Source organism: Euphorbia lathyris, chromosome 2 (assembly GCF_963576675.1).
Source record: "Euphorbia lathyris chromosome 2, ddEupLath1.1, whole genome shotgun sequence".
Classification (NCBI taxonomy): domain Eukaryota; kingdom Viridiplantae; phylum Streptophyta; class Magnoliopsida; order Malpighiales; family Euphorbiaceae; genus Euphorbia; species Euphorbia lathyris.
In genome coordinates this window covers 49778544-49798254 of record NC_088911.1, presented here as the reverse complement: position 1 = coordinate 49798254, position 19711 = coordinate 49778544, and the positions used below count along the sequence as shown (strand labels likewise).

At 33.9% G+C, this 19711-nt stretch overlaps 2 protein-coding genes across 2 annotated transcripts; one reads left to right on the top strand and one right to left on the bottom strand.

Annotated features, from left to right (window-relative positions):
- The first annotated feature begins 1918 nt into the window (after positions 1–1918).
- On the top strand, positions 1919–7615 carry LOC136218138 (DEAD-box ATP-dependent RNA helicase 22). The gene is made up of 8 exons (XM_066004896.1): positions 1919–2298; positions 2736–3017; positions 3178–3291; positions 3417–3856; positions 4801–5113; positions 6581–6733; positions 6929–7048; positions 7213–7615. Exons 1-7 carry the CDS (start codon positions 1975–1977, stop codon positions 7046–7048), a joined length of 1746 nt encoding a protein of 581 aa, XP_065860968.1. The 5' UTR covers positions 1919–1974; the 3' UTR covers positions 7213–7615.
- Positions 7616–8231: 616 nt separating this feature from the next.
- On the bottom strand, positions 8232–11967 carry LOC136218137 (UDP-glycosyltransferase 74B1-like). Its single transcript, XM_066004895.1, has 2 exons — positions 11204–11967; positions 8232–9185 (listed from the first exon to the last, which is right to left on the bottom strand). The coding sequence occupies exons 1-2, from the start codon at positions 11843–11845 to the stop codon at positions 8433–8435; spliced, it is 1395 nt and encodes a 464-aa protein (XP_065860967.1). The 5' UTR covers positions 11846–11967; the 3' UTR covers positions 8232–8432.
- Positions 11968–19711: the final 7744 nt, after the last annotated feature.

Here is a 19711-nt window from a genome sequence, read left to right as displayed (position 1 = left end):
AGAAAAATGGGAAACACGAAAGACGAAAAAAACATGAAAAATACATTAAAAACGAAAAAACAATAAGAACATGAAAACGGAAAAATTGTAAAAACACGAAAAAAGAGAGGTAAAAAAACAAAATGTAAAAGCGCACAAAAAAAACATTAAAAACACAAAAACAAAAGAAAAAAATGAGATAAAAGTGGAAAAGGGTGAAAACGCGAAAACATATAAACGTGTTAACACAAAAAAAACACACACACGCAAAATATGAAAAAACAAAAAAAATGTGCAAACCGTAAAAAAACACAAAAACACGAAAAAAGTGGAAAACACAAAAATGTGAAAAAAAAATGAAAAACGTGAAAAAATCGAAAAATGCGAAAACATGAAAAAGTGTTAAAAACACGAAAAATGCGTTTATAACGTTTTTTTTTATGTTTTTTCGTGTTTCCCAAGTTTTCTTGTTTTTTCCGTTTGTTCACGCTTTCGTATTTTTCACGTTTTATCATGTTATTGTGTTTTATTTTGCATTTTTTCGATTTTTCACGTTTTAGTTTTTCGGTTTTTCCCCTTTTTGTTTTTTTCGCGTTTTTGTATTTTTCGTATTTTGTTACTTTTTCGTGTTATTCACGTTTTTCCATGTTTTTCGTATTTTTTCATATTTTTGTGTTTTTAACGTTTTCGTGTTTTGTTTGCGTTTTTCGCATTTTCATGTTTTTCACATATTGTCACGTTTTTGTGTTTTAGCATTTTTCGCATTTTCGTGTTTTTATTTTTCACGTCTTTTAATATTTCGTATTTTGTCACCTTTTCGCGCTATTCCTATTTTGTGTTTTTCGTGTGTTTGTTTTTTTTTTTTGCGTCTTCGTGTTTTTCGCATTTGTTCACGTTTTCATGTTTTTCGCGTTTTTTATTTTTTGCATATTCTCGTGTTTGTAACATTTTCACATTTTTCGTGTTTCATATTTTTCGTATTTTTACATTTTTTAACGTTTTCGTCATTTTTCCATTTTTCACGTTTTATATGATATAAATTATGGATTGACCAAAATTTATAAGATTTGGGAAAGTGATTAGAGAGAAGATTGAGGATTTAATGGAGGATAATTTTGTAAATTACAAAAATATAATACTAGGAATAGGCTATTCCTAACCTAAATCGAAGAATAGTTATTCCATGAAATCAAGGAATAAAGATTCCATGGAATAGCTATTCCATAAAAAAAATCAACCAAAGGTGGGAATAACTATTCTTTAGGAATAGGCTATTCTATTCCCCCTTTATTCCGCGAACCAAACGAGCCCTTAATGTAATACATTAGTCCAATCAAATAATGTCATTTATACATATTTATGTTTTAGTGTCAATCATATCTCATAAATTGATATAAATCTCTCCTTTAATTGGTTGGATGTTTTACACCCAATGTATTGTAGAAGTTTTCTCGGTAATAAATAATAATTCATATATATTTCATATTAATTTAATTATATTTAATATTTTGTTTGATAATGAATTATTTATTAGACGAGTTAATTCTAGAAAAACATTACATCGATTTTTAATCTGAAAGAGTGTATTCTTTGTTCTTAACCATTTTATGAAAAAATTATATTGTACCTCTGATGCAATATATCCATTCGATTAAAAAAGCTCATTTACATATATATTTCTTAACACTAATTATTTTTCATAAATTGATATCCATCCATTTTTTATTAGTCGGATGTATTATACCGAATGTATTGTACAAGTTCTCCCATTTTATTATGGTACATTAATTTAAAATTTAATTAATGTAGTGACTATACGGTAAAGAGTGAAGATAAACAAATTTGTCTCTGAAATGATACAGTAGTAAATGATTGGTGGCTGTGACGGCGTCGTTTTTCATGAATTGAAGGGTTTATGCTTAAACCCCAAATCCCCCGTTATCTTCTTCTTTTTCCACCCTGCGTATCACACTCCTTCCTACAGCAAGCATACAGATGATGCTCTATCGCTCTGCTTGTATCCTCCATTTCTACAAATTGTCATCCCCACCGAAGCTTCTCTCCTCACAATTGAAGCACTCCTATTCGAATTTTCCTAATTCTTCCCTATCTTCTCCGGTCAGAAATCGCTTGTTTTGGCTCAATCATTCTTATGGAAGAGGCAATAGGAGTCTCTCCACTGCCGCTGTTATTGCTGACAAGAGTGAAGCCGATACTTTCTTTGCTGATGAAGGTGTGTCATGGGCTTCTCTCGGTTTGTCTGATCGGCTCTGTCGAGCTATCTCGAATGCTGGCTTCGAAAAACCGTCTTTAGTTCAGGTTAGTCCGTTTATTTAGGTTAACTTTTATCAAATTTCGTACGAATATCTATCCAAAATAAATTTAAGCACAGCTATTTAGCTATTATGTTGAAGCAAAGATACCTCTTTAGGTATAAATACTGAAATGTTGGGGTTGATACTATGTGGTTTGAAGGACGTGTTGGTGTTGATAAATGAGGGTTTGAAAAGTATAAAATATAAAAGCTATGACAAAGTGAATGGCATCCTTGGACGGTAGCTGCATGTCATTCTTTTTTGTTTTAACTTGATACTTAGGTTATTTATCATCACACCTGGAGATTTTGTCATTTGAGGTGTATTTCTCTCTATAAGAAGTTTTTGATTTGTTCAATTCCTCTGTTTGTAATTGCTGACTGTTTCTGTTCGTGTTCATATTTCTTTAATTTCATAATGCTCCTTTGACCCTTATTTTAGGCTGCCTCTATACCTTCAATACTCTCAGGAAAGGATGTGGTAGTTGCAGCAGAGACTGGTAGTGGTAAAACACATGCCTACCTAGTCCCTTTAATCAATAAGTTATGCAATCCAGGAAATGAAGATTTTGCTGTTGAACAAGGATTGACTCCTTCTCATAGACTTTCTCTAGTTCTTTGCCCCAATGTATTGTTGTGTGAGCAAGTGGTACGAATGGCTAGTGATCTTTGTGATGATAATGGTCAGCCACTTCTCAAAGTTTCAGCTGTTTGTGGCCAGCAGGTACTGCATTACTGATGTCTGTTAAAAATTTGCATCTCTATGGTGATCAAAATATTTTCTTCTGTCTTACTGTAACAGTGTGGATCACATGGTTGCCAAATATATATTTTAGGATTCTCATATTAAATAGAGTTAGTTGAATGGTTGTTCGTGGCTGCAGGGATGGCCGGTCAATAAACCAGATATTATTGTATCAACGCCAGCTGCTCTTCTGAACAATATTGACCCCCAAAAACAGCGACGATTCAATTTTATGCGCACTGTGCAATATGTGGTAAGTTTTTTATTTTTGTAATTTTTATTCTCTCTCGGATGACATACTATCCTGTTTTTGTTACTTACAGTGGCTAATTGAGAAAAGAAATGATTCTGTTGATTTATTATCTCAATAATTTCCAGGTCTTTGATGAAGCTGACATGCTACTCTGTGGGAGCTTTCAGAACCAAGTTATTCGTCTAATAAACTTGCTCCGTTTTGATGAAAAGCAGTTGTCTCGAGTAAATAATCCTCTCAATAATACAGTACAATTAGGTTCCGGTTCTCCAGAAGAGTTTGGCTCGGAAACTAATGAGGAGCTCCTAAATGATGCTGTCTTGGAAGAGGATGATTTTGAAGGTGATATTGAAATTGAGGATTTAAAAGAGGAAAGTGAAACAGGATCCATCAACAAAAGAGACTGGAGGAGAGTAAGAAAAGATTATGTACGCAGTAAACAATATGTGTTTGTTGCAGCCACGGTTCCACTTAATGGGAAAAAAACAGCTGGAGCTGTGTTGAAGCGAATGTTCCCAGATGCCAATTGGATTAGTGGAAACTACCTTCATTGTCACAACCCTAGGTGCTGCATTTATTATGCTTGCTAATTGCTACATAATTTACATTATTTTTCTACAACCTCATCTTCTGTTACATAATTGCTTAATGATAGTTGGGTTTGTTTTGAAAAATGTATATCTGCTTCTTATATCTAATGAACTAACATGGGGGGGGGGGGGGGGGGGGGGATTATAATATAAATGTTACATTCAGAAATTCATCTGTGCAAATAATTGGTATTATGATAATGGTTCTGTGGATTTGCCAAATCATTGGGGTTACTTTGAATTGATGGACTGTTATTTATCCATGAACATGATGTTGAATATTGAGTATATCATGCTTGTTTCAAAGTGTACTTACTAGTTTGGCACTACATTTTTTACATTCTGGAAAACTGCATGGTATGTGCTAAGGCAATGAATTTTGCAATTTCTTGTGGATAATAAACAATGAATTATTTTGATGCTTAACAAATTATGTCATTCTTTCAGTTAATTTTGGTGTAGACACCTCATATAATTGTGTTCCAAGCCCCTAAATAATAACTTTTTATATAAGGGTTGTGCAACAGAATAGATGGATAGCCCCTAAAGCGCAATATCCCTAGTGGGAGTGTATTTTGAATGATGGAATTGTTGTTATGTTCTTTTAAACCAGACAAAACGCTTGGAAATATACTGCAGTTGTCAAATTCATAGTTTTTCTCTTTTTGTTCTATGAGTAAATGTCGATGGAATTTGCCTTTGTAATGCAAGTGAAATTAGAAGTCAGTTTGGTTCAGGTCCTTTTTGTCTATGCTTCTTTTATATTTCAATTCCAAATTTATAATATTCTAAAGTGTTTACTAAATAGGTAGTGGCTATATATAATGACATAAAAAAATTCGTACTCTCTTGAGTGCTTGGCTATTTCATTACATAGCAACTTGATTTCCTTATGTGCTTTGCTTCCTTTTCCTTCCAGATTGGTACAAAAGTGGATTGAAGTTACAGTTGATACACAGGTGGATGCACTCATTGATGCTGTAAAACAAGGATCTAGATTTGATGTTGGTGTAGGTCGAACAATGGTTTTTGCAAACACTGTTGAGGCTGTTGAAGCAGTAGCTAAAATATTGGAGGGAGCCGGGATTGTTTGCTATCGATACCATAAAGCCACTTCTTTGGAGGAACGTTCACAAACATTAGTAGATTTCCGAGAGAAAGGTGGAATTGTTGTGTGCACTGATGCAGCTGCACGTGGAGTTGATGTTCCAAACGTATCGCATGTTATCCAGGTTCTTTCATTTACTATTTGCTTTGGATACTTGATTTATATTGTTTTGATCTTTTGATCAGTAAACCACCTTGCTAATACTGAATTTTTAAAGAAATGTTTGAAACATAAAACTAGACTCTTAAAATTTTCAATAGTTGAAGTACCAAATGTCCACAGCTTTTTAGACACTATGGTAGAGGCACGGAAATAGGAAAGAACAATGGGGTGTGGGACTCAAAAAGACTATTCTGAGTTCCACATCTTAATTTCCTCTCATTTTTCCTCCCTCCTGAACGCAGGCTAAAAAAGTATATTATTTTTTATAGGGTAGACTTGTATACATATACTGTGAATGGAAGCAATTCTGGTTGCTTGGCTGAGATGTAGACATGATGGCCAAATCACAATCTAGGGTTTTGGTGGAATCTGAAGTAGCAGCAGGAGGTTAAAGTATGCTTAGAATTTGAGGATTAATCAGTTTAATAACCTTTCAATTGGTAGCTATGAAGCACGGAAACTCTTCATGACATGCATTCCCCCCGTTTCCGCAGATGTGGGAAACGGAAACTCTCGGAAACTGATGCGAAACGTTTCGGGGTACGTTTCCGTAATTACCCAAAATATGAAGGCATCTCTCGATTTTTAAACAGTTTTCCCTGCCTGTTGGGGTTAAAATTTTGGAAATTCAAACTTTCTATTTTGCAATTCCTATTCAATCTAAGATTAGAAAAATTGAAACTTCCTATTTGAGAGATAATTCCTTCATTGTATCCTTCAAATTATAGAACTTACCCATATTTCTTTCTCCTATAATCTTTGTCTCTTGAATCTCGATTGAGATTGGACTTTCTTCCTCTTATTCTTCAATCTTGTTTTTTTAATGTATTATTATATTTTTAATATTTATAAATATGCCCCTATATTTTTAATATTTACACGTTTCCCCCACGTTTCCGTTTCCTATGTTTTTCAAAAATTACGTTTCCAATATCCATTTCCGTTTCAGTTTCCGTTTCCGTTTCCGTGCAACATAGATTGGTAGCATTGGAAATATATTCTCGGGAGAAAAGATATACCACCAGTTTCAGCCAGTATCATCTCAAATCTTGATGATAACATGCATGCATTACTATTACCTTATAGCTTCTGATGAGCACCTGATATGTATGTATTACTTAAACATTAGCTGAGTTAGGTGAGTGAACTATGAATAAAATACCTAAGAAATGCTTGAAATGGTGGTGTATGCACTTGGGCTTTGAAAGGTTCATTGCCACTTTGAGACACTATGGGTAAGTTTAGCTTCTCCAGATGGTCTCTTTCATCTTCCAATAGCTGTCCCCTTTAACTTTTACTTAAAACTAGCATTTCTTACTTGTATAATTTCGTAATTATTTATTGCACTTAGAGATTTATGTACTGAAAGTAGATCTAAAGATTTATGTACTGAAAGTAGCTCACTTAGAAAACTGTTTGTATTTTCTAGGCAGACTTCGCCTCTTCTGCTGTAGATTTCCTGCATAGGGTTGGGCGCACAGCTCGAGCTGGTCAATATGGACTTGTCACTAGCCTGTACACTGAATCCAATCGTGATCTTGTTGAAGCCATTCGTCAGGCAAAGAAACTAGGACAGCCTGTGGTAATCCTCACAACTTGCAGTCTGGCTCTGAAAGTTTTTTATCGTGATTTTTTTTTATTTTTCTGTAAGCAGTAGAAGTGATTTTTGTTTTCTTCAGTAATTGTTCTCTCCTAAACATAGGTATTCATATTCTATTCTCATATTGAGTTCATATAACTTCCTCAATGACGGCTTGTGTTTATTATATGGCTACAGGAGTGTGCTTTTAGCAGAAAAAGAGGCTTCAGAAATAAAATTAAGAAGAGAGGAAGAGAATTATCTGCCAGCAGGGTAAGAGATGCATCAGCTAATGTAACTGAGGACCTACAAAACTAGGTGTGTAAAGAACAGGCTCATGTTAATTTTTTTTTCAATTACTTGTTGACTTGTATATGTATTGAGTGGAATTCTCTCGCTGTTTTCTACGTTTCATAAATCTTACATGTCTGTCCCTATCACAATAGTGCTAACAGTCCTGATTAGTTTATTTTCGCCTCTAGCCTGCGTCGTCTTAAATCCCAACCGTTTACTGTGGCTTAGCTGAAACTGTGACAGCGTCTCAAATAGCTATGCAGAACTATAGTAGCTGCTGAAATTTGCGAGCCTGAAGTGAGTCACTTGGTGGATTATGATGGTTGGAAAGAAGTTTTGATAGTGAGGAACTCTACAGTAGGAATTTGTAATGGAAGTTAACTTTGAATTTGATGGGGAAAATGCTTACAGCTCCCTCTTTTTCTCTTCGAATATGAGTGTATTGTGCATTAAATTAATATATAATGAGCATGAGCTCTGTATTGCCTTTCTATCTTTCAGAATCTGGATATGTTAAAAAAACTTATTAATTTCATATTAACAATAAGCCTATACAAGTAGGCATGTTAATCTATTTTATTTTATAGTCTCCTTGGGAAGTCTTCTTTGACTTTTTTGGCTTTTGGCTATTTGCTTCGCACATTATTTGCATGCCTTTAAACATCATACGACAGACAAGTTTTCTTTGACTCTTTTTGCTTTTGGCTATTTGCTAGTATTTGCTATGCACATTTTTTTGCATGCCCTACATCATAGGACCGATGCAAGAAAAATTCTAAAGTGACAGTCCCTCTCACGTACATGCTGCCACATCAGCTCTACGGCTAATGCGGCAGTATTTGAGTGGAGCGATCAATATTAGTTTTTTTTGATATATTATGTTTGATTTCGTGGGTCAATATTGTCATGTTACTATTTTTAAGGGTCTATTTTTTATTTTACTAATTTAACAATTATTTTAATTTTAAATAAATTTCAGATTATTTATTACTGTTTAATTTGTGTACTTGCGCAAGTGTAAAGAAAAAATTATAAATTCTTGTGCTTCTAGATTGTATTTTTTTCTTTGACAAATTAAGACGCGGATATGTACGTTTTATCTTGGTAGGATAATAATTTTTGGCAAAGTAAAATTTGCAAAGATAATTTACTATGAATAATATTATTAAAGAAAATTTGTAGAGATAATTGGAGTGAAACAACATGATTAATAATATTATTATTTTTTTCATTTATATAAGATATAATCATAGGAAACATCTCAATAACCTAAGACAATTTTGATATGAGAATCTAAAATTGTCATATTCATAAATAATATAACATGATTTTAACATAATAATCTGAAATTGTCATTGGCATAAATAACATAATCTAATTTTAACACAATAATCTGAAATTGTCATCTCTATTTCGGGGTGGTTCTAATCTTGTTAGCGCACTGTAAACCCTCCACAAAATCATTGATCTGGTTATCAGATTCCCCTCCTTCAGCAACTGTTTCTCTAGCTTTTTGCTTCCATATTTTAGCATTCTTCTTAATCTGTTGGCTCTTCTTTCCTTCCATTACCTCTTTCAAACATCTAACAATTTCTTCTTTCACAACAAGTCCTTTCTCATCCTCCTTAGCTCTAACTCCAACCATCCAAACATCTTCAATATACTTAGCATTAGGCAACTGATCAGTCCATTGTGGCACACACACCATAGGCACACCTAGACTCAGAGCTTCAAGTGTCGAATTCCACCCGCAATGCGTAACAAAGCAGCCTAAGGCTTGGTGTGCTAGCAATTCAAGCTGGTTGCACCATGTCACTATCATACCCTTATCTTTTGTTGAATCTATGAATCCAGTTGGAAGTTTACACATTTCTGATTCTCTTACAACCCAGAAGAAATTTAAGTTAGTTTCTTTCAAGCCCCAAGCAATCTGTTCCATCTGTTTTACAGTCAAAGACACCATGCTTCCAAAAGATATGTAAACAACTGATTGAGGTTGCTTTGTTTCTAGCCATTTAACACATTCTTCTCCTAGTGGTTTCCATAGACTTGCTCCATACCCTTTATCTCCTTCAATTGGATCACCTAGACCTAGGTACGCCGATGGAATCATTGGACCGATAAACTTCGCCGGCCAAAGCTCATGTACGCCTCCTGTTTCCTGTATGTGAAGAAATATAATTCAAAGGATATTTTTAAATATTTAGGAAAAGAAAATGAATGCAAATATGTATAGAAAATATGGGATAAGTTTAATGAAATACTTATAATTTTCAGATGCTAGAAATTTTTTTTTAGTAACACTTAAAATATGTTAGAATTAAAAGGGTATTTATATATATATATATTATGCTTAGGTATTTCATTTCGTTAATTTTGCTGCTAATCCAAATTGAGAGCTGACAAAGAATTTTATGTGTGCTACTATTTTGAAATTTCTCCTCATGATCTTTCTTTAATTTTTTTTTTCTTTTAAATAATAAGTTGGGCAAAAATATCACATGTCACGTCATAAACTTCAACAGTAATATATATTTATCTTTATAATAATATTGATATATTTATAAAATATAGAATTACAATGGTAAAAACACATAAAGTAAGACTTACTTTGTAAAAAACAAAGTAAGCATAGCCTTTACCTACAAAGATATATTTATAAAATTACATGTAAGCTATTGAATATGAATAATAGAGAAGATTTTGTTTCAAAAAAAAATAAAGAAGATTTAAAATAAAATAAAATTGTAAGCTTATTAACAAAAAAAATGGAGATTTTATGTCACACGTGATTGACACATAATAAATCGATTAAAACGTTTTTTAATACATTATCTTTCTAGAATTTCTTTTAAGATTAAGTTCTAAATATTAGAAAATGACCTTTTTGTTTAAAAAAGAAAAAAGAAAATGACCTTTTTTTTTTTTTGAGGAAAAATAAAATGACCTTTTGATTTTCTGAAATCACATAAACACAATACTAACACACGTTTCAATCTATTATAAAAAAACACAAGTTCCAATTTATTCCAATTTTGAAAATTGAAACATATAAAAACTTTTAAAAAATTTAAGGTTCATGTGAATAATATATCAGATCAATATTATAAATGGATGGATGGATGTCTATTCAATTTTGGCTTAATATATCATTTTGCTTCCTAAACTCGACCAAAAAGCTTAGTTACCCCTCAACTTTCAAAGTGCTCCCATAGTTCTATCAACTTGCATAAAATGTCCAGTTAGCCCTCTGAATTTGGATAAAAATGTAATCAATTGATCACTCGATTGCAAAAAAGTAAGTTAAATGTGGAATATGTATTTCACATATTTTAAATTAAATGTGGAATATGTATTTCACGTATTTTAGAATGTTATTACATAATTAAAAAATAGATTAAAAAAAGTTATTACTTACTTAACTATAAAACTTGTATTCTTTAATATTAGAACCGCATACCCCGATCTTGGTTTTTTTTTTTTTTTTTAGAAATAAGGTACCAAAATAGGCCTAATGTTTTTGAGAAAGTATCAATTTAGGTTCCACGTACAAAATAACATCAATATAGGTCTAACGTTTAAAAAATGTATCAATTTAGACCTCGATAACGGATTGAACACGTCATTCCTATTACTCCGTTAAGTTCTGATTTCTCCCTCCACGTACAATTGACAAAACTTAACAGAGTAATATCAATGGCATGTCTCGTTCCATTATCGAAGTCTAAATTGGTATCCTTTTTTAAAGGTTAAACCTATATTGGTGCTATTTTGTACGAAGAGCCTAAATTGATACTTCTCTAAAAACCATAGATCTATGACGCGTGTAATACATCTTCCGTATTTAACTTATTTTATTTACAACCGGGTGATTAATTGATTACATTTTGCATAAATTCAGAAATTAAATGTACATTTTAAATAAGTTGAAAGGACTATTGGAACACATTAAAAATTCAACGTTCCAATCAAACTTTTAAAGCAAATGATATAATAACCCTTCAATTTTCTTTTATGTAGTTAACTTTTTCATATTAAAATGGAAAATTAGTAGAGTGCTTGGTTAGCATAACAAATAACAAACAACAAATATAAATCAAACTGACTAACTATTATCAAAACAACGAAATGAATCATTTGTATATATAAAATTATAAAAAAATAAAAAGCAATACATACCTTAGATTCCAAGTCTTGAAACGTATTAGCAAAAACCCAGTCGGCCATTTCCAAATTCCGAAACTGATTCAATTTCATAGCCAAATAAGCCGGGTAGCTATCAGGAACCCGAAGAAAAGTAGGCAAATCAGAGCCGTACAAGGGAGGCAAGCCAGGTAAACACAAAGCTTGATCCCCCAGTTCAACAGGACACCGAAGTAATCCATGGTGTAAACGGCAGAAAATGCTACAAACCGCAGCCGAATTAGTAAAAAAAGGAGCTCCATACACACCATGTTCCTTAGCCACATCAAGAGCCCAAGGCAGAAACGAATCATACACAATACAATTCACCCGAAAACCAGACTCCTCAAACGCCCGTACAAGTCGCGAAAGAGTTGCAGACCCATTCACCTTAAAAGAGTTAAGATACAAGGCCACGTCTTTCGCCTGAGCAAAACCAGTTTCATCGAAACCGTCAGAGATAGGTTCAACGGCGACGTTTGGGACATAGATTGATTTGACAGTGTAATGAGTTGTAGCTAAAGTGGCTTTAACACCTTTAGAGAGTAAGCGTTTGGCGAATTGGAGAAGAGGGTTAATGTGACCTTGGCTTGGATATGGAACCACCAAAACATGGGCTTTGTATTCTGTTTCCTTCATTTTCTTTCTGGTACTGTGATGATGATGAGGAGGAGGCAACTGCTCTTTATATAGAGAGAAAGAGAAAGAGTATATACTAAAAATAACTACAATTTGCCTACTTCGTGCGACTTTATTTATATTTTATATGGTAAGGTTTTTATTTTAGATACACGAAACTGGAAAATGTGATATTACGTAAGAAAAATAGTAATAGAAAAGTAGCCATACCATACCATACCCATGTCTATTATACTCTCAATGATTTCGTCACTGCCAACTATGCAGATAACGTCACTGCTGATTGCATTTACATGACGTAATCAATTAATTGCTTTGTGTGTCACAGCCTACTTTGTCCTTCTCCTACTTCTCTTCTCTTCAACCGCTTTAGACAACTTAAAATTACGGCAAATTACACTTTTTTTAAATAATATTTCTGGTAACTGATTTACTATTAGGTCCGTTTATTTTGCTGACATAAGTTATTGCTGTTTACTCTGAAAAAATTTCTTTTCCAAAAATCAATAATTCCATTCTTTTATAAAAAAAACTTCTTTTCAACGAGTAAAAATAATATTATTAAACATATAAAACTTTCCGTTTCAAAATAAAAAGATAAATATAAGGTTAAAAATAGGTAATCAAACACCTTTTTAAATTTTAGATCTAAAAGCATCACAATAGTTTATTAACAATCATTTTGACTTTAATTGATTTAATAATCGGGTTTAGTAACATTCTACTAGAAGTAAGTAGTTTTTCAAAATTTTGTGGGATCAATTTTTTTTATTAATTACAAATAAAGACCAAAATTGTAATTATCTAAAACTAAATTAATATTTTTGTATCTAAAAACCAACAAAGTTTGAAGGGCACGCATGATGCATAACACGCCAGATCTAGTGTTCCTGCGTCCTGTGTGGCCTTCAAACTTTTTTTTATTTTAGATTTTAGGGAGAAATTAAAAGTTAGTTGCTACATTATGTAACAAATTAAAATATGTTATAATCACTCTAGTGGCTTGTTTTTACTCCACATATGATAGTAACAACAAAATAATGACCACTAGAGTTGGTCTAATACCTCATCGGTCCTTTTAACTTGTTCATTTTTGTCACTTAGTTTTCTATATTTAGTGGCTAATCTTCAAACCCCATATGCTCAACAATTATAACATATTTACCATTTTCCTACATGGTAGTGACATAACACATGTTGGTATTAAATGTGTTACAATTGTTGAGTTTAGAGGGCTGAAAAGGTTTGCAACTAAGTATAGAGGCTAAGTGATGAAAAATGTCAAGTTCAGGGGGTTTGGTGTCGCCGCAGAGTTGTAAAAAACGCTAGACACTAGTTGGGTGAATAAGGCCCTCAAGGATTAATCAGATTTGTATTTTTTATTTGTTAATCAATAAATTTTTATGTAAATTCAATTAAAATATATATTATACCATCTAAAAATGATAATATAAAATTATTTAATATAGAAAAATACATATATTTTTGTAACTTATCATTAAAAATGTGCAAATATCAACATTTCAATAACAATATCATCTTATATAAAAAATAATAATAACAATGTCACTGAAACAACGTAGCAAATACAGTGAGCAAAAGAAAGAAAGATAAAGGGAATGGAGAAATCAAAAAGACTCAAGACAGTTGAAGAGTTTTTTCATTATCACAAGCGTACTCGTAAATGAGCCGAAAAAGCACTCCTAAATCTAGTCACAACAAGAGACGTCGGTAATTTTGAGAGCTAAAAATAGGCAGCATCAGTAAAGCTTCAAAATGATGGCTTTGAGGGACAAAAAGCATAAAAGTCATCCTCGTGAAATAAGTATTACAAAATAAATACTGAAAGAATGTAAATACCAAATAAGGTGTGGGCATCTGATATCATGCAAAATGACATCACATAAATGATGTCATTCTCACCCTCCTCTGAGATAAAAGGTCACGTGCGGAAATGGGCCGCCCAAGACTTAAATGACAACGACTCAGGTTCAACAATAACGTCTAAAGGTCTAAGATCAGCACGTAGGGCTTTATCCCCAGTTACAAGAGAAACTTTCAGAATCCTACGAGATAAAAGATTCTTTCCAGAATTCAGACTCTTTAAGGGAATATAAATTCTAAACTCATAAGGATTTTTAAAAAGGTGACAATTTTAACCTAATCAAACATTATAAGTAGACATGCATGAACACACTGTTCATTACGTTAACTACTATCTCAAAACTATTTGATCCAATCATAAACTGACTTAGACATCGGAGCGGGTTCATCGAACTCCAGCTCCATCTGTGTCACAACTGTCACGTCCGTGTCTAAATTTCTAGAATTTATATCTAGATATTAATATATATGATAATTATGGGGTATGTGATTTTTATTTGGTGTTATAGGAAAAATTTGGAGTTAATTCGATGGGTTTAGGTGTAAATTAAAAGTTTAGGGTAAGTTTTAAAAGATTATATAAAGATGAAGGACCAAAATGGATATTTGCCAAATTTGGGATATAAATCCCAAATCCAGAATGTGTCGAGCATCTCTTTCTCTTTCTTTTTCTTTTCTGTGTTTTTTTTTCTGCTTTTATCCGTTCTTCACCGTTCTTCGACCGTTTCTCCACCGTTTCTTTGATTTGCGGAGATTCGACTGTCCAAATCACTTGAAATTTAAACTATAGCATCCTTAGGCATAGATCTAAGTCCTAACCGAAGAGTTTTTGAGTTTCGGAAGCGTTTGGAGGGAAAACGTCTTAGACAGGATTTAGAGGCGAATTGAACGAGTTGTTTTCTTCAATTCATAGCTAAGGTAAGTCACTATCAACTATATTTTGAGTTTTATGTATATAGATATATATATATATATAATCAAAGAATTTCCAGAACTTGATATTTTAGGGTTATGCTGGAATTTTGTAAAATTGAGGTTTTTCACAATCTTGCGAAATTATAGTTCAAATGAACTATTGACTATGTTTAAATATGAATTACAGCTTTTACTAGGTTATATTGATTTGAGGTTTCGTTGGTTGATTAATTTTGGAATTTTATTTGATTAACGATTGATATTTTGGAGAATTGAACACTTGTGAACTTGATTATGATCAAGTGAAGTATATACATATATACATATATGTTTTTGGTTTCAATCTATATATATATGGAATTAAATGTTTGGTATCCATTGAGAGTAGTCCGGTATGGTGGATTTAATTTTAAATACCATATTTAGTGAGAAATATGGCCTGTGTACACAGTCTGAAGACCTATTGGGTATGGCAGTGAAGTGTTGGGTAAGACCATATGGGATAGGCAATGTTAAGAGACGTCTCGTACATGTTTTGAATTGTGATTTGAATTATCAGGGGATGAACTCAAGAATGGATACAAGATTATATATTTTGGGTTTTTGGTTTAATACATTGATCCTATTATGAACTTTAGTTTTGAGTATATTTTACAAGGTTTTGATTAAATCCTTTATAAATGTATATATAAGTAGTTATGTTAAGTAAAGTTGATTTCTATAGCTGATAGTTTCTTATTGAGATTTTTGTCTCATGTTTTCCAAATGTTTTTAATGTTTTGTTTTAGGCGAAGAAGTGCAAGGTACCGAGAGGGGTACTCGATCCTAGGGCGAGGTTCGGTTACAGCTACGAGGTGCAAGTCGTCTCTAGGGTATTGCATCCATTTTGTTCATGTACATATATGTGGATAGTATACGGACACTTGAAGAACTTGTTTTTGGCAGTGTCCTTTTGTTTGGTTTGTACTGTCTACATGTAGATATATATATAATTAGCTGAAGTTGAGAATTTGTGGAATGCTGTGATATGGGTTATGAGTAAGTCATAACTTGTCTATATAGGTGATGCTGAAAAATCAGATTCGTACTTGAATCTTGTGATTCATTTTTCGACCAGATATAGGCCGAGTCTGTCATGGAATCCTAAATGAAAGTTCTTTATTATTATCTTACGTTTCCAGGGTTTTTTGAATCGTCTTAATCGGACTCCGTATGAAAAAGTTATGCTGGAAATGACATATGTTGGTCATTTGAGCTTAACTTTAGAATTTGGTTTTTGCCTGATTTTTCTCCTTAGTTGAGAGATACTGCTACTGGTTTATATAATAAGTCAGTGGTAATGTCTCACCGTCTTATCTGATCTTATTTTAGGTCGGGTTTGACATTTTGGTATCAGAGCATAGGTTTAATCCATATCCATAAGTGGATATATAGGTAAGCTAATGTGATTCTTTGTATTTCTTGTGTTGCACACTTGACATTCATGCATCTCATATATCTACATATAATTATAATTGTGTCTTTATCATATAGATGCATCCGAGACGACCGCGTGGCCGACCGCCTCTAAATAGAGGTAGAGGTAGAGGTAGAGATGAGGAAAGAAGAGAGTTAGGATGGGGTCTTGAGGGCATAGGGGATAGTGAAGCCTCTGATGCTAGAGTTCCACCCATTAACCAACCTCAAAGACAACAACAACCATTGCCTCCACGTCGACCTGTTAATCTTCCAGCTGAACAACCTGCACCATATGTGGCTCCACAAGCTGCAATACCACAAGTAGTACAACTTGAACCTCGAGCTTTAGTTGAAGCTTTTGTTACCATGATGGAAACACGGGAAGCACATAGAAGGCCCAGTGAACTGATTGAGGATGCCAAAAATTGTGGGGCATTTGATTTCAAAGGTACCATTGACTCTGAGGAAGCTGATAATTGGTTAAAAGCTACAGAAAAAGCCTTTAGTACTATGCAGTTACGGGATGAGGATAAAGTCAGGGTTGTGTTTGGTTTATTACATGGACCAGCAGATGCATGGTTAACTCGAGTCAGGGGTTTGTATCCTGAAGGTTTGAATTGGGGAGTTTTCAAACGTGAATTCATGAGAGAATATCTGACTGAAACATTCCAGAAAGCGAAGAGAAATGAGTTCTTTAATTTGAAACAGGGGACTTTGGCTGTGAAAGAGTATGTGGACAAGTTCGATGATTTATACCGTCATGCTAGTCAGTGGTTTCCTACTGAGGAAGTGAAATGTGAGAGATTTAAGGATGGATTGAGTGCATTTTATCAGAATGAGCTGAGTTTATTCGAGGGTGTACATTATCGTGGCTGGGTAGAGAAAGCATTACAGAAAGAAAAGTTAAAGGGGAAGTTAGAATCTGAGACCAGTCAGAAGCAGTCAGAGGAATTTGGGAGATCAAAGTTTGCTAGAGGAGGACCATCTCAGTTTCGGGGTAGTCAGATACAAAGTCAGGCTTCAAGAGGAGCATTTGTGAATCGTAGTACTTTTCGAGCACCTGATACTTTTAGCCAAGCTTCACACAGTCCTTCAATTGCTAGTAGTGGTAATGTTTTAAAGTGTAGTCAGTGTGGGCAATTTCATTCAGGTGAATGCAGAAAGAGAACATTACAGTGTTTTCAGTGTGGCGGAAGTGGTCACTTAAGGAGGGATTGTCCTTCAGGGAGGACAATTGAACCACAAAGACGAATTGTTTGTTATGAGTGTGGTGAGGAAGGACATGTACGTACTAGATGTCCTAAACTGAACAGAGCTGGAAGGGGTAGAGGATTACAGACTGACAGAGGAAGTAGAGGTAATTTGTTTGGGAGAGGAAATAATCGGGGTAATGGTAGAGGTAATGACATGGGAAGAGGAGCTGGTAATACTTCTCAAGGAGCTAGGAATCAGGGTAATCAGTCAGATAGAGCTGCAACTCAACCTCGAGCTTTTGCTATGACTCCACAAGAAGCTGTTGCATCTGCAGAAGTTATCACTGGTACGATTTCTTTATTTGGAAAAGATGCTTATCTGCTTATTGATCCTGGTGCTACACATTCTTTTGTGTCTCCATTATTTATGTCTGATATAATTTGGGAGTCAAAACTTATGCCAGAACGTTTCACTGTTAGCATGCCTATGGGAGAATCTTTAGTATGTACACATGTGTATCCTAATTGTGAAGTGAAGTTAGGAGAGTCTTTTATAGATGTGAATTTGATACCTTTGATGGTGCAAACATTTGATGTCATCTTAGGCATGGATTCATTATCTAAGTATCAAGCAATGGTAGATTGTTCTAAAAAGAAAGTTAATCTAGTATTAGCTAGTGGAGAGGGATATGTGTTTCATGGTGAGAGAGGTGTACGTAGAAGTATAGTCACAGTTATGACAGCTATGAAAATGCTAAGGAAAGGATGTGACGCTTTCTTGGCATATGTGGTAGATAGTAATAAAGAATCTCCCAAATTGGAAGATGTGCCAATTGTGAATGAGTATCCAGATGTCTTTCCGGATGAAATACCAGGGTTACCAACAGTAAGAGAAGTAGAGTTTGCAATTGATTTGCAGCCTGGTACCGCTCCTATATCACTTGCACCATATAGAATGGCACCAGCAGAAATGAAAGAATTGAAAGTGCAGTTGCAGGAGTTATTAGATAAGGGGTATATTCGACCTAATGTATCACCATGGGGAGCTCCAGTTTTGTTTGTAAAAAAGAAGGATGGTACAATGCGGTTATGCATTGATTATCGTCAACTGAACAAGGTTACTATTCGTAACAAGTATCCATTACCTAGAATTGACGATTTGTTTGATCAATTGCAAGGAGCAACCATATTTTCAAAAATTGACTTGAGAACTGGGTATCATCAATTGAAGGTCAGGGAAGAGGATGTTCAGAAAACAGCTTTTAAAACTCGATACGGGCATTATGAATTTTTGGTTATGCCATTTGGATTAACTAATGCACCTGCTGCTTTTATGGACCTTATGAATAGGATTTTTAAACCTTACTTAGATACATTTGTGATTGTGTTTATCGATGATATTCTTGTGTATTCTAAGGATAAGGAAAATCACAGTAAGCATTTGAGAACAGTTTTGCAGATTCTAAGGGAGAAACAATTGTATGCAAAATTTAGCAAATATGAGTTTTGGCTTGATGAAATGATGTTTTTAGGTCATGTGGTATCAGCTAGGGGAATTTTAGTTGATCCTAAGAAAGTTGAAGCTGTAGCTAAATGGGAAGCACCGTCGAATGTACATGAAGTACGTAGTTTCCTAGGATTAGCGGGTTATTACAGAAGATTTGTGAAAGGATTCTCACTTATAGCTTGTCCGATGACACGATTACTGCGGAAGGGTGTTAAATTTGAGTGGACACCTGAATGTCAAGAAAGTTTTGATATATTAAAGACAAGACTTATCAGTGCTCCTGTGTTAGCACTACCTGTAGTGGGTGAAGGTTATACAGTGTACAGTGATGCATCAAAGCAAGGTCTCGGGATTGTATTGATGCAGAATGATAATGTCATTGCTTATGCGTCACGACAATTAAGGCCACACGAATTGAATTACCCGACACATGATCTTGAATTAGCTGCCGTGGTGTTTGCTTTAAAGATTTAGAGACATTATCTTTATGGTGAAAAGTGTCTAATATTCACTGACCATAAAAGTCTGAAATACATAATGACACAGAAGGAATTGAATTTGAGGCAAAGAAGATGGCTTGAGTTATTGAAAGACTATGACCTGACTATTGAATACCATCCTGGTAAAGCTAATGTTGTAGCTGATGCTTTGAGTCGCAAGAACGTTGGAAGTTTGAGTTATAAACAATCAGTGAGAATGTCTTTATTGCTTGATATAAGAGCTTTGAATGTTGAACTGGTTTGTGGAGATGAGGCAGTATTATGTGCAATGTTGAAGGTGAGACCGATTCTTCGAGACAGAATTAAAGAAGTTCAAAATCAAGATGAATTTTTAGAACAAATCAGAAAAGACGTGAGCAAGGGGAAGAAGATTGAATATAAGGTAACAGGAGATGGCATGTTAATGTTT

What these genes read in the sequence shown, in the direction of transcription:
- LOC136218138 (XM_066004896.1), top strand. Translation starts at nt 1,975, where the DNA reads ATGATGCTCTATCGCTCTGCTTGTATCCTCCATTTCTACAAATTGTCA. An exon ending in CAGCTGTTTGTGGCCAGCAG is followed by an intron (nt 3,018 to 3,177) that starts GTACTGCATTAC and finishes TCGTGGCTGCAG; the next exon opens with GGATGGCCGGTCAATAAACC. An exon ending in ACGTATCGCATGTTATCCAG is followed by an intron (nt 5,114 to 6,580) that starts GTTCTTTCATTT and finishes TGTATTTTCTAG; the next exon opens with GCAGACTTCGCCTCTTCTGC.
- LOC136218137 (XM_066004895.1), bottom strand. Translation starts at nt 11,845, where the DNA reads ATGAAGGAAACAGAATACAAAGCCCATGTTTTGGTGGTTCCATATCCA. An exon ending in TTCAAGACTTGGAATCTAAG is followed by an intron (nt 9,186 to 11,203) that starts GTATGTATTGCT and finishes CTTCACATACAG; the next exon opens with GAAACAGGAGGCGTACATGA.